This window comes from Lepidochelys kempii, chromosome 2 (genome assembly GCF_965140285.1).
Source record: "Lepidochelys kempii isolate rLepKem1 chromosome 2, rLepKem1.hap1, whole genome shotgun sequence".
NCBI lineage: Eukaryota > Metazoa > Chordata > Testudines > Cheloniidae > Lepidochelys > Lepidochelys kempii.
In genome coordinates, this window is record NC_136381.1 from 207,252,468 (window position 1) to 207,266,944 (window position 14,477).

At 41.7% G+C, this 14,477-nt stretch overlaps 1 protein-coding gene across 5 annotated transcripts in view; it reads right to left on the bottom strand.

The window, feature by feature from the left end:
* Positions 1 to 14,477, bottom strand: part of TAX1BP1 (Tax1 binding protein 1) — a 98,107-nt gene that overhangs the window by 35,589 nt on the left and 48,041 nt on the right. For 3 of the 5 annotated variants that reach the window (XM_073333617.2, XM_073333622.2, XM_073333620.2), the window contains 6 exons: positions 12,331 to 12,479; positions 12,115 to 12,205; positions 10,196 to 10,381; positions 3,501 to 3,728; positions 2,057 to 2,203; positions 749 to 842 (listed from right to left, as the gene is read on the bottom strand). In XM_073333617.2, coding sequence (XP_073189718.1) covers positions 749 to 842; positions 2,057 to 2,203; positions 3,501 to 3,728; positions 10,196 to 10,381; positions 12,115 to 12,205; positions 12,331 to 12,479 — 895 coding nt within the window. The remainder of the gene's footprint in view (positions 1 to 748; positions 843 to 2,056; positions 2,204 to 3,500; positions 3,729 to 10,195; positions 10,382 to 12,114; positions 12,206 to 12,330; positions 12,480 to 14,477) is intronic. The other 2 variants (XM_073333618.2, XM_073333619.2) reach the window with 2 other exon arrangements.

The window sequence follows — 14,477 nt, forward strand, 5'->3', positions numbered from 1 at the left end:
GTTGAACATCCCTTTGAGAAATTAAACCATTTATAAACTTCATTCTCAGAGCACAATATTATTGGTACATATATTTTACCCTTCTGAAAAAATGCTTAATATTCTAAATGTCACAAAGTTGCAACTCTTTACTTTCTCTCCAGTATGTATTACGACATATTACATGTTCCTTTCTTTATGCTTAGAAGGCTAGATTTGTGGGAAGCTTGATAGTCCATGAAAATTACAACCTAGTCAAGCGTTTTCTAGCAAACCATTAATGTCTATAAATTATTAGGATACATATTTGTCCTTTTCTGCAGATAACTGAACACTTTACCAGCACTGATTTTGCAATAAAATATATTAAACTGTAACTGTGCCATAGCTGAAGAGATGTTATGTTACTGTATACATTTTGAGATTTCTTTTTAATGAAATTCTGTTTATTAGCTAAACAAAAATAAACAAACCATGATGTATATCTTAATAATTGCTCTTGATTAAACACCAAGTCAGGGCTCAATCCTGCCAACACTTACATATGTAAATTTCACTCATATGAGCAGAACCAATGAGAATACTTATGGGTGCAAGTATTTGCAGGAGCAGGCTGTCAAACTTTTCTAATCTGTTTCCATTGGGTTATCCAAACACCAAGAGCTAGCTATTCATATACAAAAGTACTTTTATAGAGTACCTCACAAATAAATATTCTATTTGAGGTCAACAAATAGAAACCATTAAAAAAAGTTTATGTCGTTGATACCTGGAGATGTGGTCAACTTTTTATCTGTAATGACTGCAGTAGCTGTCTCAATGTTTGAGGCATCTGTCACTTTCTGTTGGTTCCCTGCAGTTTTCTTATGAAAAAAAATTGTTGGTACTTTATTCAAAGAAAACATCAAGAATTACCGTGAACTGCTGAGAATACAAATATGTTATAAATTTAACTTAGTTCACTACTTTTTGAAGAAGTGGATAACTGTACACCATCCACCGCTTTTGTTTAAACTTTAAAGAAAAACACAAAAGCAAACTAATATTTCTCTGACTTCACATTTTCTACTGGAAATGGACTCAAAGTTGGTGGTGTCAATGTGAGACAAGAATCAAATACACACACTTTATACTATCTCCACTGCATCTTTGCCACCGACCCTGAAATATGATCAGTTTATTGCTTTTATAATGCCATATTTTATAATAATTTTCTTGCAAAAAAGTAATTATAAAAGTTATTTTACAAAATAGATTATGGATATCTCCACAGAGTATTTGCTAAACTTTAAAAATTTAAATTTAATATTCCAATTTAAACTGGAATCTATGTTATGAATTGGGACGAATACAGATTAATAAAAGACAGATCTTGGATACTATAGTTCCTTTTTTTTTTTTTTTAAGCTAACATTTGAGCTGGAAGTCAGATGTCAAATATACATGCCATACACACGACACACTACAACCCAAGACAAAGGCAGGGGACCAAGAGACATTATGGGTTGATAACTCATTCCCTATTGACCTTCAGGATGATACAGAAAATAGCAGATATGAATCAGGCAGCTTCTGCAATATCGATAGATCGATATAGATAAAATAAGCAACCAAGCACGCACATAAAAGAGGTGCAGATGCACAGTTCTGTTGCTGCATGAAAAGCCTTTACCCATCTCTGTACACAGTCTCTCTCCCAAGTTCTCCCTTCCTCTCTGCAGAGGAGATGAGTGAAGGAATGAAAATGCAGTGCCACCGTTTCCTCTCTTTCACAGTTGCTGAGAAGATGCCTCAGCAAAAGAATACTATGCCTTGAAGATAACCCAGTTTATAACACCACACAAACTCAATACGTTTTCTACATATACCAAACACTCAGATACTATGTTTGGTTTTGACAGCGGATATCCAACATCATAGATATAAGTTGGCTCTACTACAGAAAGTATTGTATTAATTGATTGCTCCTCACACAATGTTCTGATGCTTATTTAAATGTATTGTTCTTTGCTACAACAAATTTTAAACAAACGCTGAAAAGTCACAAAGAGCTAACAGATTCTCCAGTGCTACTTACTGTCTGGTCTACAAGTTTATTCACTTGTTTTTGGAGCTTTTGGCAATCCTTGAACTTTTCTCGATAATGGTCAGCAGCCATCTGCAGACGAAGCTTCAGATCCTCAACCTCTCTGCGCAGTTCCTGCTCTACTGTGTTCGAAATTTCCTTTTAAAAACAAAAAAAATCAGAAAATATATTCTCTTTTGTTCAAATCAATACTATAGAACCGTTTTCGAGCTGTGGTAATGAAGAGAAAGATTTGATTTTTTGGGGAGAGATGGGGGATAATTATTTTTCTTGGTTGCAAGAACACAGGTCCTACAAGAGCCACTTCGAGCAGAAAGTGGTGATGGAGTGAGAGGGCATTCATCTCTGGGTCTGTGAGATGATCTGCATCCACCACAACATGAGTTTGAGCATTCTAGGGACTATTCTAATTTATGGCAACTGACTATGGTTCTGAAGGAACTAAGAATTGGCAGAGCACAACTCTGTTCCATCTGCCCCGTATGTCAGTGGGAGAAGCGGAGTGGAGATATATAATTGTTGCAGGAACCAAATAACTCCGCTTTAGCCAGTGGGGTAATTCTCACCTGTTCAGATTTGGCTCCTTTCTGCAGCCTGAATGGTTTAATGGACCAGAGATAATCTGGCCAATTTTTCTGAGAATCCTTTTCAAAGATACGTTGTAAAGTAATAAATACCTTTTCAACTCTACCCTCATAATAAAGAATGCTGGGATATTTGAAAGTGAGAGAATAAGGTAAGTTGCTTTTGCTACATTTTGGAAGCCTAGATGCACATTCCATTAATTTTCAGGCTGGCACACCATTTTAATAGTCCTATCTGTAATAGCCACAAGCCAACTGAAGTCAATGCAAGTCTTTCCATTTGACTTCAATGGTCTTTGGATTAAACAACCTCTAATGGATAATATACCCATTCATGATGGTTTTAAATATATTAATGTATTACTACTTATTAAAAAATAAAGCAAAGAATCCACTTTGATCCACAAATTCTGAACCATTTGAGAAAAGGATGTAGTTTTCTTTTAATGAGGAGAGAAAATTTAGCAAGAGAAGAATCCCATCCAGTAGTTCTTATCTCATTTGCACTGATTTTAGAACAACCTGACCCACAGACATTCAGAAGAGTTAAAAAGAGACAATTTAAAATAATCCGGATATATTGCTGTATTAGTCTGTACGAATGTCTGAAAAACTATTTTAAATATTCCCATAAAAACTACTAAAGAATGTTCTTTCTAACCAGCCCATCTAGTCAATTTACATGCTTTAAATTACAAGTAATATCATCAATGGTGAGATAGAGGTTTTATTAATTATCCAGAAACAAGTTTTGTTTTCATGATTTTATCAAAACTGAAAACTCCTGTAACTAAACAAGCTCACATCATCAGGTTTTGTGATCATGAACAAAAAAAAAAGTAACATTTTACCTGTTCATTTCTCACAAGAGTGACTTTTTTAAGCTCAGCTACAGCATCAGCAAGCTGCTTCTTCAACTTCTCATTTTCCAATCGAGCATCATGAAGATCTGCCATTGTCTTATCTCGCACATTTACTGTATCACTCAGCTCTTTTGACATTAAGACAGCTTCCTGCTTGCTAGCTTGAATATGATCTTCAGCTTTCCGAAGTTGTTCCTTTAAAATACCTGCATCCTCCTGAAAGAAAAAAAAACCAAACAAACTTGATGTTTGAATATAATGCTTTCCGTTGGCATGGTTATGGTTATGAGATCTGAACATTTCAAATAAAAAGCAAAATTCCCTGGCTCTAGCAAAGACATTATGAAGCATAATAAGTAAGAGACAGTTACTTTTCCATAACTGGTGTTCTTCGAGATGTGTTGCTCATGTCCATTCCATATCAGGTGTGTGCACTCGCCACATGTACCGGTGCTGGAAGTTTTTCCCTCAGCAGTATCCGTAGAGGACTGGCTCTGGCACCCACATGATGCGGTATCAGGGCCGCTGGCTCCCCCACCCTCAGTTCCTTTTTGTGGGAAACGCAGAGTAGAGGAGAAGGAGGGCGGGTTGTGGAATGGACATGAGCAACATGTCTCAAAGAACACCAGTTATGGAAAAGGTAACTGTCTTTTCTTCGAGTGCTTGCTCATGTCCATTCCATATTAGGTGACTCCAAAGCAGTACCAACGGAGGTGGGTAGGAGTTCACGGACATGTCGATTGCAACACAACTCTGCTGAACCCAGCGTCGTCCATGGCCTCCAAGTGATGGCATAATGAGTCGTGAACATGTGGACAGAGGACTATGTTGCGGCTCTACAGATGTCCAGGATAGGGATGTGCGCCAAGAAGGCGGCTGAAGACACCTGAGCTCTAGTCAAGTGGGGTCTGACAATTGGCGGTGACGGAACCTCCGCTAGTTTGTAACACGTATTTATACATGAGGTAATCCAATTCGAAATCCTCTGCGTGGACACCAGAAGGCCCTTCATCCTATCGACTGTAGCGATGAGGAGAGGAGTTGATTTACAGAAAGGCTTGGTATGTTTTAAGTAAAACCTTTGGATATCCAGCGCGTGAAGCTGCCTCTCTTCACTGGTCTTGTGTGATTTGGGACAGAATATGGGGAGGAAGATGTCCCGGTTCATATGGAAGGTGGATATTACCCTTGGCAGGAAGGCCAAATGGGGCCACAGCTGAACCTTGTCTTTGTAGAAGACCGTGTATGGCGGTTCTGAGGTCAAGGCTTTAATTTCGGAGACCCGTCTTGCTGACGTCACCGCCACCAGGAATGCGACCTGTGGGAAAGAGAGCAGGAACCAAGTGGCTCGAAGGGTAGGCCAGTGAGGCTAGACAGGACCAAGTTAAGATCCCACTGCAGGACAGGAGCCCATACCTGCAGGAAAAATCTCTCGAGTCCTCTGAAGAATCTGACTGTCATGTCATAGGAGAACACAGTCTGTCCTTAGATCGGCAGGTAAAAAGCGGAGATGGCCACGAGATGCCCTCTAATGAAAGAATGTGCCATAGTCCAGGACAGCCTGTATGGAAGAATGCGAGGGAGAGATGCCATGTTCAGACGACCCCAGTGGGAAAACCTAGCCCACTTGGCCAGGTAAGTCAGTCTAGTTGAGGGCTTTCTGCTCCTCAGGAGGACCTGTTGAACCTCTTCTGAACAGGTCTGCTCCTCTGGGTTCAGCCACGCAGCATCCACACCAAGACCTGGAGGAAATAGAGGGTGGGACGTAAGAGCCGCAGGTCCGATTGGTTGGGCAGGGGCCAGGGAGGGGCTGCTGTCAGGTTCATGAGCGTGCCAAACCAGGGCTGGCGAGGCCATACCAGGGCGATCATAACAACCTACGCATTGTCTCTCTTGATCTTTGCCAGGACCCTGCTGACGAGTGGAATCGGAGGGAATGCATACATCAGGCTCCCTGACCATGACAGGAGGAAGGCATCAGAGAGGAAGCCTTGCTCAGACCTTGCTGAGAACAAAACTGGTGGCACTTCCTGTTCTGTCTGGTAGTGAACAGGTTCACTTGGGGAGTTCCCCACCTTTGGAAGATCATGCAGGCTACCTCTGGATGGAGCGATCACTCATGTTGAGAGGAGAAGTCCCTACTGAGCTGGTCCCCCAGCGTATTCTTGAAGCCGGAAAGATGATGTAGCCCACTGGATTATTTTGCTAGTTACTATATCCTACTAATCCAGCCAGCCGTATCAAATAATAGGTTTCTCTTTCTGAATTAATCCATTTCATTCTTATATTTTATCAGTATTAATTCCTTTGAATTTAGAATGTGTTCAGGTATGTGTTTCCTAATAATAAGTTTTGCTGAAATGCAAGAAGCCTACCGGCCTGTAAGATCTGCTATATAGCAAAAAGTATAATCAGTTAAGAATACGTCAGCATAAAAGCTGGTAAGCTTTGGCACAAATAAGAATGGTCCCTGAGCTTTGGGGAAACAAAGGGAGGAACTATCCACATCACTGAATAGGTTTATCTGGCATCTACAACCGGTTGGTAATTGCAGGGTACACCATAACTTGGAGGTCACCAAGAGAACCTAGGTTGGCAGTTTTGGAGCAAGATAATCCTTTATACAGAAAGTAAGTGTCATAATCCACTAACCTATAGGAGAAGGGTAGCCATAAATTTCTTAGGGTATGGAAATAAGATTTGGATATAGTAGGTTGGGCCTGAATTACATAGTGTCAGGATCCTATAAAATACCTTGTAAGAAAGGAAGAGTCAGGAGGCTCTTCTAGCTCCTGAAGCTTTTCTTTAAGTGCTTTTTCCAGTAGCTCTCTTTTTCCTTTGTTCTCCTATATTCTATAGACTATCTTCTATCATGCTCTCAACTCAGCTTGTGCAGTATAGTATAACTACTCAACATTCCTAACTTTTGGGGAAGCCAGCACCATCGTGTTATCGGACATGCCAGGAACGAGACTGGTCCTTCAAGTCCTATTACTGGGTCCTCAAGGAAGGGTGTGAGTATGTTAGGTTAAGGTACTTGTAATATAAATGTTACCACCAGGAGTTTTCGAATTCTTTTACTGTTTTGCAGTTATAAGTTTCATAGCATTTATTATTCTTTTGTTAATCTCAATAAAGTTTTTAACAATTTGGTCTTGTCCTCGGTGTACGTGTTCTTGCCAAGCACCCAAAGAGTCCTCTCCCGATATAGAACTCTGAGTTCTCGAACCCTGTAGTCTGAATTAGATAAGAACCTATAAATCTTCTGGTCGGAAGCGATCAGTGGCGAGCCATAACTAACCCACCCATCAAATTCAGGTCTACAATGACAAGCTTCCAGGTGGATTTGTGGCTGATGCAAAACTCCCATAGATGGTGCCTCTTGACAGAGAGCCAACAAGTGCGTTCTCCCTTGCCTGTTGATATAGAACCTTGAGGCTGTGTTGTCGTCAGGACTCACACCACCTTGCCCAACAGGTGGGGCAGGAACATGCCACATGCCAGCCAGACTGCTCTGAACTCTGAGGTTTATGTGCAACTTTGCCTCCTCCAGGGACCAAATCCTCTGTGTCTGGAGGTGCGAGCCCCAGTCATGGTCCAAGGAGTCCGACACCAACTCAATGGAGTGAGGGGGGTTATCGAACGGAACCCCCTCCAGGACTGTCCTGCAGTCGGTCCACCATCGCAGCGAGGTCAGTATCACCTGGGGAATGGTAACTATCTTTTCCAGGGGACTAGGAATAGACCATCAACAGCCATTGTTGCAGGGGCTGCATCCAGAGCCTGGCATAGTGGACAACGTACGTGCACGCTGCAGTGTGACCCAGCTGGCAGACCCTGGCTGTAGTCAGAGGGAATGCGGAAACTTCCACGATGAGGTTCATCAATATGTTGAACCTTTCCAGCAGCAGGACCACTCTGGCGCAGGTGAAGTCGAGGACCACTCCAATGAACTCTATCCTCTGCACCGGCACTAACCATATACAACTATATTACAGGTTTTCAAAAGTTCACAAGAACAGAGAACGAAACAATGCTACCCGAAGCAGCAGATGTTCCAGCACCATCACTGGCAGCAAGGAGGAACTGAGGGTGGGGGGAGCCGGCGGCGCCCCTTATACCGCACCATGTGGGCACCACTGCCAGTCCCCTACGGCTACTGCTAAGGCAAAAACTTCCGGCACCGCTGCATGTGGCGAGTACACACATCTAATATGGAATCAACATGAGCAAGCACTCGAAGAACTGACTTGTACACGCTCCTATTTTTTCCCTTATTTTATTTACTCAAAATTGTGTACAACCATTTCTCATTAAAATGAGTTTAAAAGTATACTATATATGAACAATCTTTGTTTCAAAATAAAAAAGTGTCAATAAATAGTATTTTTACTTATTACTTTGCACACTACGTTTTTATTGCATTTCAAGCTTACATTTTAAACACAATTAACAACTTTAAAAACGTATTTTGTACTCTATTAACATTACAACAGTTCTGATAAGCAGAAACAGCTATCTACAGTTTCACAAACAGAATTCACTTGTATGGTAGAGGAGACTTTACATAAAAAACACTGGGTGACATCCTCTCTCTTGCTCAGGCTCTGTACACCATGAAAAGGCTGGGAGTGGTGAAGAGGTGCCTTAAAAGCCCCATATCTGGCCAAAGGAGGATTCCTTTGGTGCAGGCAGTGGGAAAGATAAAGCTGTAAAGCTATCTTCCAAGGACCTGCTTCACAAGGTCTGGCATAGGAAGCGTGGACTATAGGAACTGTATACAATATATAGGGACTACAGCAGGACAGAGACAGAGTCACAGCACTGAAAAAGATTCCAGGCAGCACTGCATATCACAGGGCAGCTCCAGAAGGTTGATGCAATTTAAACAAGCACATGCCCTTTGGCTGTATTCTGGGCTGCACCCAATGCGTTTCATTATTTCAGATACTTGAATTTAGCCATAATTCCATTCACCAAAGGTTGGTAGCCTAATATTCTCAAGTTAATTTTTTTTTCCCCAAAAGGACTAAGTGACATTGAAAGTAACAGATTAGTTTGAATACTAAATACACTAAATACACAGTATTAAATACTAAATACACTCAAGGAAAAATGTATAAAAAACACCCAATATAAAAATATTTCAGTGGTAAATGTTTAGTTGCTGAAAAGAGTACCACTGAGTAGACCTCTGAGGTGTGGGAACAGTAAGTGAGGGATGCTTGGGAAGATGTTAAGAGGCAGCTGTTGAAGACAATTTGGGCCCACTTCAAAATGGCTACCATTACACGATGTTGGCCATCTGAAGTATCCAAAACCAGATTTTTTTAAAATAAAAGCAGGAGTGGAATCTTACAAAGACAATTCCATTTTTGTAAATGTAAATATACCTAGTTTGAATATGTGCTTTTCATTCATATACTAGTAAACAGGGTATAATTCCAGCATTACAGAATAAACTAGTGTCCAAAAGCCACAACAAAGATTGGGGCTTCATTGTACTAGATATTCTAGAACCACACAATCACTGCTTGTTTACCCCTTTGGTACTAGGTCATATTAATCAGTTACAACTCTGCAAATCTGTGGGATTTAGTAACGCATAATAAAGAAATGGCAGGGACTCCTCAAGAAATGGCAGTAAGTGCTCAGCAAGATTAACAAATGAAATATAGATACTGTTTTATCCACTCCTGGAACACACACTTCTGAGGTAAAACACAGTAGTTGTTTTATCAATATATTCAGCAGCAAAATCATAAAGCAGTCAAAAGAAGGAAATGAGAAATACCGTATCTAATCTAAACTGCAGAGAACATGCTCTCCTCTTTCCTCTCTTGCTATTTCCCTTGTCAATAGCACTACTTTCACACTTCCATTTCCCATTTCCAATGAATACCATCCCCACAATCCTTGTTACTAGATTGCAAGTTTCTTGATCTTGATGACTCCTTCAAAGAGAAGACTAACACCACCAGTTGATTTGACTTCCTTGTCCATACACCACCCTAAATCCTCTCTATTTTGGTTCCTAACTTTTCCACACTGCTCTCAAGATTAATCCTTCCTGAAAAAATCTTGGAACCAATTCTCTGCTCTCATTCTCCTTGAGCTTTTTGCTGATCTTGTCCTCTTGTTTAATATCTTGTCCTCCCTTGGTTTTCATGTTACTGTTAAATCTTGTCAGTGCATTATATGAATTGTTCCTTCAACATCTCTTTGGTGGATCCTCTTCCTCTCCCTCTGCACAACTCCATAAAGTGAAGTCCTAACAGGGCTATGACATTTGGCTCCCTTCTCTTCTGGTATTTTTATCTACTGACATGACAACTACCATCTCTGTTCAGACAACTAACAAATTAACTCTCCATGCCTGGGTACCTCCATCTCTCCCTTCATTTTAGCCTGACTCAGATATCTCCCTCCCCAGATATTTTTCCCATCAACTCAAACTTAGCATGGCTAAAACTGAACTCATTTTGTTCCTAAACCCTCTCCTACTTTCTCATGTCTCTTTCTTTATTGAAAACTCCACTATCCTCGCTGACATTCAGGTATACATCCTGGAGGGGACCTTCAACTCCTCCCGCACCTTTGCAAAACACACAACTTTAAATTAAAAATGATTTCAGCTTGTGAAATGTATTTCAAATTGGGCCAGTTATATGAGTACCGCTTACCTTGTTTGAGGAGGAAAGCAAGAAAGCTCTCTTCAGGTTTTCTTTTTCAGCTATACATAGCTGTAACTTGCCAACCTCCTCTTTGTAATGGGATATCATATTTTCTTTGTTTGCATCCAAATTCTTTAATGTATGGACCTCTTTTACTAGCTTGGTGTTTTCTATTTCTGTATTCTTCAAGTGTATCTGTAATGATGCTCAAAAGTGTCAAACTCATATTTTCCAATTAAATCACAGAAATCAGTCACTTTCTAAAGACTATTGTGTATCTCAGATCAAAGAATAACTTCTTACCTGTTCATTTAAATGTTTTCTAAGTCCTCCTGTATCAGGCTTGACTATCAGTTTCCGGCAGACACCGATACTTGTCACTTGATAATGTCACTATCCTTATATTAGAAGCTTTCTGATTGCTACTTTCCAGCTGTACCATCCAACACCAGCTTTATTATACTACTAGAAAACACAGCCTTGTTCTAAGAATAGAGCAAGCATAACAATTCTGAAAACTCTAACACAGTAGCTCTCAACCTTTCCAGACTACTGTACCCCTCTCAGGAAACTGTACCCCTTTCACCTCACTTAAAAACTACTTGCTCACAAAATCAGACTTAGGAATACACAAGTGTCACAGCATACTATGACTGAAAAATTGCTTACTTTCTCATTTCCACCATAGAATTATAAAATAAATCAACTGGAATACAAATATTGTACTTACTTTTCAGTGTATAATATATAAAGCCATATAAACAAGTCATTGTCTGTATGAAATGTTAGTTTGTACTGACTTTTGCAATAGGCTACATAAAAAGCACTAGCAAACTAGGCAAATATCTAAATGAGTTGATGTATCCCCTGGAAGACCTCTGCGTACCCCCAGGGGTACGTATACCCCTGGTTGAGAACCACTGGACTAACACTGTCCTCACCAGGATGGGATGTCTAGACAGGTATAAAATGATTTGGGGGAAATTACAGAGAGGCGTCACTCTTCTAACAACATCCTCTTATACCAGTCTAGAGGAATGGGACTGCAACAACAGTGCCCAGTACCAGAGACAATGAGTGGGACTATCTGGAAAGAGCAGTCAGTTACAACCAAGTAATATTTGAAGATGCCACCATACTAATATGTAATGTCTAGTTAATAAGTGTTACAAATCCCAAGCATGTGCCCAATGCAGGTCTAGAAGTCTCCCATTTGCTCTGTCCACTCACAAGGAGAACACTGTGGTTATGGAATGTGCCTTGATGTTTACAGGAGAGTTAGGGACTAGGCTTTTCCAGTATTGTCTCTAATACAAAGAGCTGCTCCTTGGATGCAGACATGCTTTCAGGCACACCCGGATTTTTTTGTTTTAAAAGCTATCTAGACAACCTAAAGATGTTAACGTTCTAACATCTCATCCAGACAACTGCTTCTAAGAGAAGACAAAGAACGATAGCCTTAAGTAAGCCCTACTACAAGCTAGTAGAGACATTTCTGAAGTACCACTGATTCCGGTATCTACCTTCTCAAATCCATTTGTCTGAGGTAGTACAATAGATTGATATAAAAAGAAATACACATTCATTATAACCAGGATGGCTCCAGCAGCTCACTTTGACTCATTAGAAGGGTTTGGAATTTTACCATTGAGGTCTTGTCTACAACAGAAAGGGTTTACAAGTATAGCTACACTGGCTAAACCACCTAGTGGAGATGCAGTTTGTACTAGCAAAAAAGAGTTCAATCATTGGGTCTCCATTGAACAGTATGCCTCTAGAGACCCTTCCACATCTTGTGCCAAATTCTGATGTTTTTCCCATCCATTTTTATCTAAGAGTATTCAGTTTATCACATCTCTCTCTAAAATGACATTAGTCTTATTCTAAGTCATCTAGCTTAAGGACGTGCAGCTAGAAAGAATAGTTACCTTGTAAAGTTCCTTCTCATCCTTTTCAGTCTTTAACTGACATTCAAGTTGCTCTTTCTCAAAGACGACTTTCTTCAATTTGTCTTTCAGACTAGGGAATGGATTGATTGATATTAATGTAGTAATTCATTCAAATATTACGTTTCTTCTCAATTTATATGAGTGCATAAACAAACACTAAAATAAAACAAATCTGGCAAGAAGATGGCCAAATACCTGTCTAACTCAGTTTCTTTTGCAATAGCTTTCTGAGTAACAGTCATGATATCTTCTTCAAGTTGGAGAACTTTCGAAGTAGTTTCATCGTACTTTTTCTTTAGTTCTTCATTTTCAATTTTAAGAGCTTCTGATGCTTGAAGATTATCCTTTTAAAATATATATACATAGATAGATATAATTTATAAGGAATACATTTAGAAACTCATTTTCAAATAGTTTAGAGCAGAGGTGGGCAAACTATGGCCCGCGGGCCGGGACCCTCCTGCCCAGCCCCTGAGCTCTTGGCCCTGGAGGCGAGCCCCGACCCCTCCCCTGCTGTTCCCCCTCCCTCGCAGCCTCAGCTCACTGCGCTGCCGGTGCAATGCTCTGGGCGGCAGGGCTGCGAGTTCTTGCAGGGCAGTGCAGCGCAGCTGCAGAGCTGCAGCCTGACCCGGTGCTCTGTGCTGCACGGTGGCATGGCTGGCTCCAGCCGGGCAGCACAGTGAGCCGTGCTGTCTGGTGCTCTGGGTGGCAGGGCTGTAGCGCCGCCAGCCACCAGCGCTCCAGGCAGCACGATAAGGGGGCAGGGAGCAAGGGGGTTGGATAGAGGGCAGGGGAGTTCGGGGTGGTGGTCAGGGGGTGGGGTGTGGATAGGAGTCAGGGTGGTTAGAGGGCAGGGAATGGGGGGTTGAATGGGGGCAGTGGTCTGGGGAGGGGGTAGAGGGGCAGGCAGTCAGGAATGAGAGGAGGGGTTGGATGGGGCAGCGGGGGCAGTCAGGGGTGGAGGTTCCAGGGGTGGTCAGGGAGAAGGGGTGGTTGGATGGGGCAGGGGTGGGCCACACCTGGCTCTTTGGGGAGGCACAGCCACCCCTAACTGGCCCTCCATACAATTTCGGAAACCCAATGTGGACCTTGGGCCAAAAAGTTTGCCCACCCCTGGTTTAGAGGGCCAATTTCTATACTTTAAAAGTTGGCTCTGCTCTAAATATCTTCCTTATTACATTCATTAATGCATTTTTAAAATATATTTTCCACTTTAAAACAAAACACACTGTATTTATTATAAATTCTGAACTAACTCAATTGTGCATACATACAACCTATTTTCATACTGTAGCACACTTGTTCAACTAAGGAAATGTGGGATGTAAATCAATTGTTTTTTGGTCATGTTACATCTTTCCAGCTCTTGGTATTTTTAAAAAATCAATACTTATGACTCTAAAATGGGAACATATTTGCAAAAAGAAAATTCAGTTTTAAAGATTTAATGCAAATTGGGGTCTTGAGGATAATACAGGTCACCATATAAGTGTGACTAATCAACTCACCAGAAGGGAGAGAAATTGTATCAGGTGCTCTAACTGAATATACTTTTAACTACAACTTTTAACAAGATGAAACAGAAGGGACTTAAAGACTTAATATCACACTGTAGAAGAAACTGTACTAACACAGAGATGGGCTCCATGGCCCCAAAAGGTCTTTTCCAGTTCTAATTTCTTAGGTCTCTAATGTTGTATCCTTTCATATAACTGTATATATTTATAAGCATGTTGCCAACTACATACAGAAAAAAGGTGTATTTACTTAACACCTATATATAAATCCACACAAGGGATTAAGGATTAAGCAGAGATCGAAAAGGGAAAATAAAAAAAACAAATAACTAAAGCCCTGCACAGATACAAAAATGTGTATCCGCATCCAATCCGCAAAAATTGTCTGTGGATATCCACAGATTTGCGGGGCTGTACTCACCATGGCCGGGCTGAGGCTCCGAGCCCCGCCCCGCAACAGAGCCCGGTTGCGGAGAGCCCTGCTGGCAGCTGTGGGGAGCCCACGCAGAGTTGCAGACCCTCCGCCGTCCTCAGCCAGGCAGGGACACAGCAGGAGACCGCTCTCAGGCCCCCCACACACACACACACACTGCGGGCAGAGCCACAGCGGCATGGAGGGTGACCTGTGGAGCTGCCTTGGCCCCCGGCCCAGGGTAGGTGGAGGGTCCGCCGTGGCTCCCCACAGCGGCCTGCACAGCTCTTACCGTCGCTGGGCTGTGACTCCAAGCCCCACTGCCACCCATCCCAGCAGGAGCCAGGTTGGGGAGAGCCACGCTGGCAGTTGTGGGAAGCCTGGGTCCCTCCACCTGCCTTGGGGAGGACCTG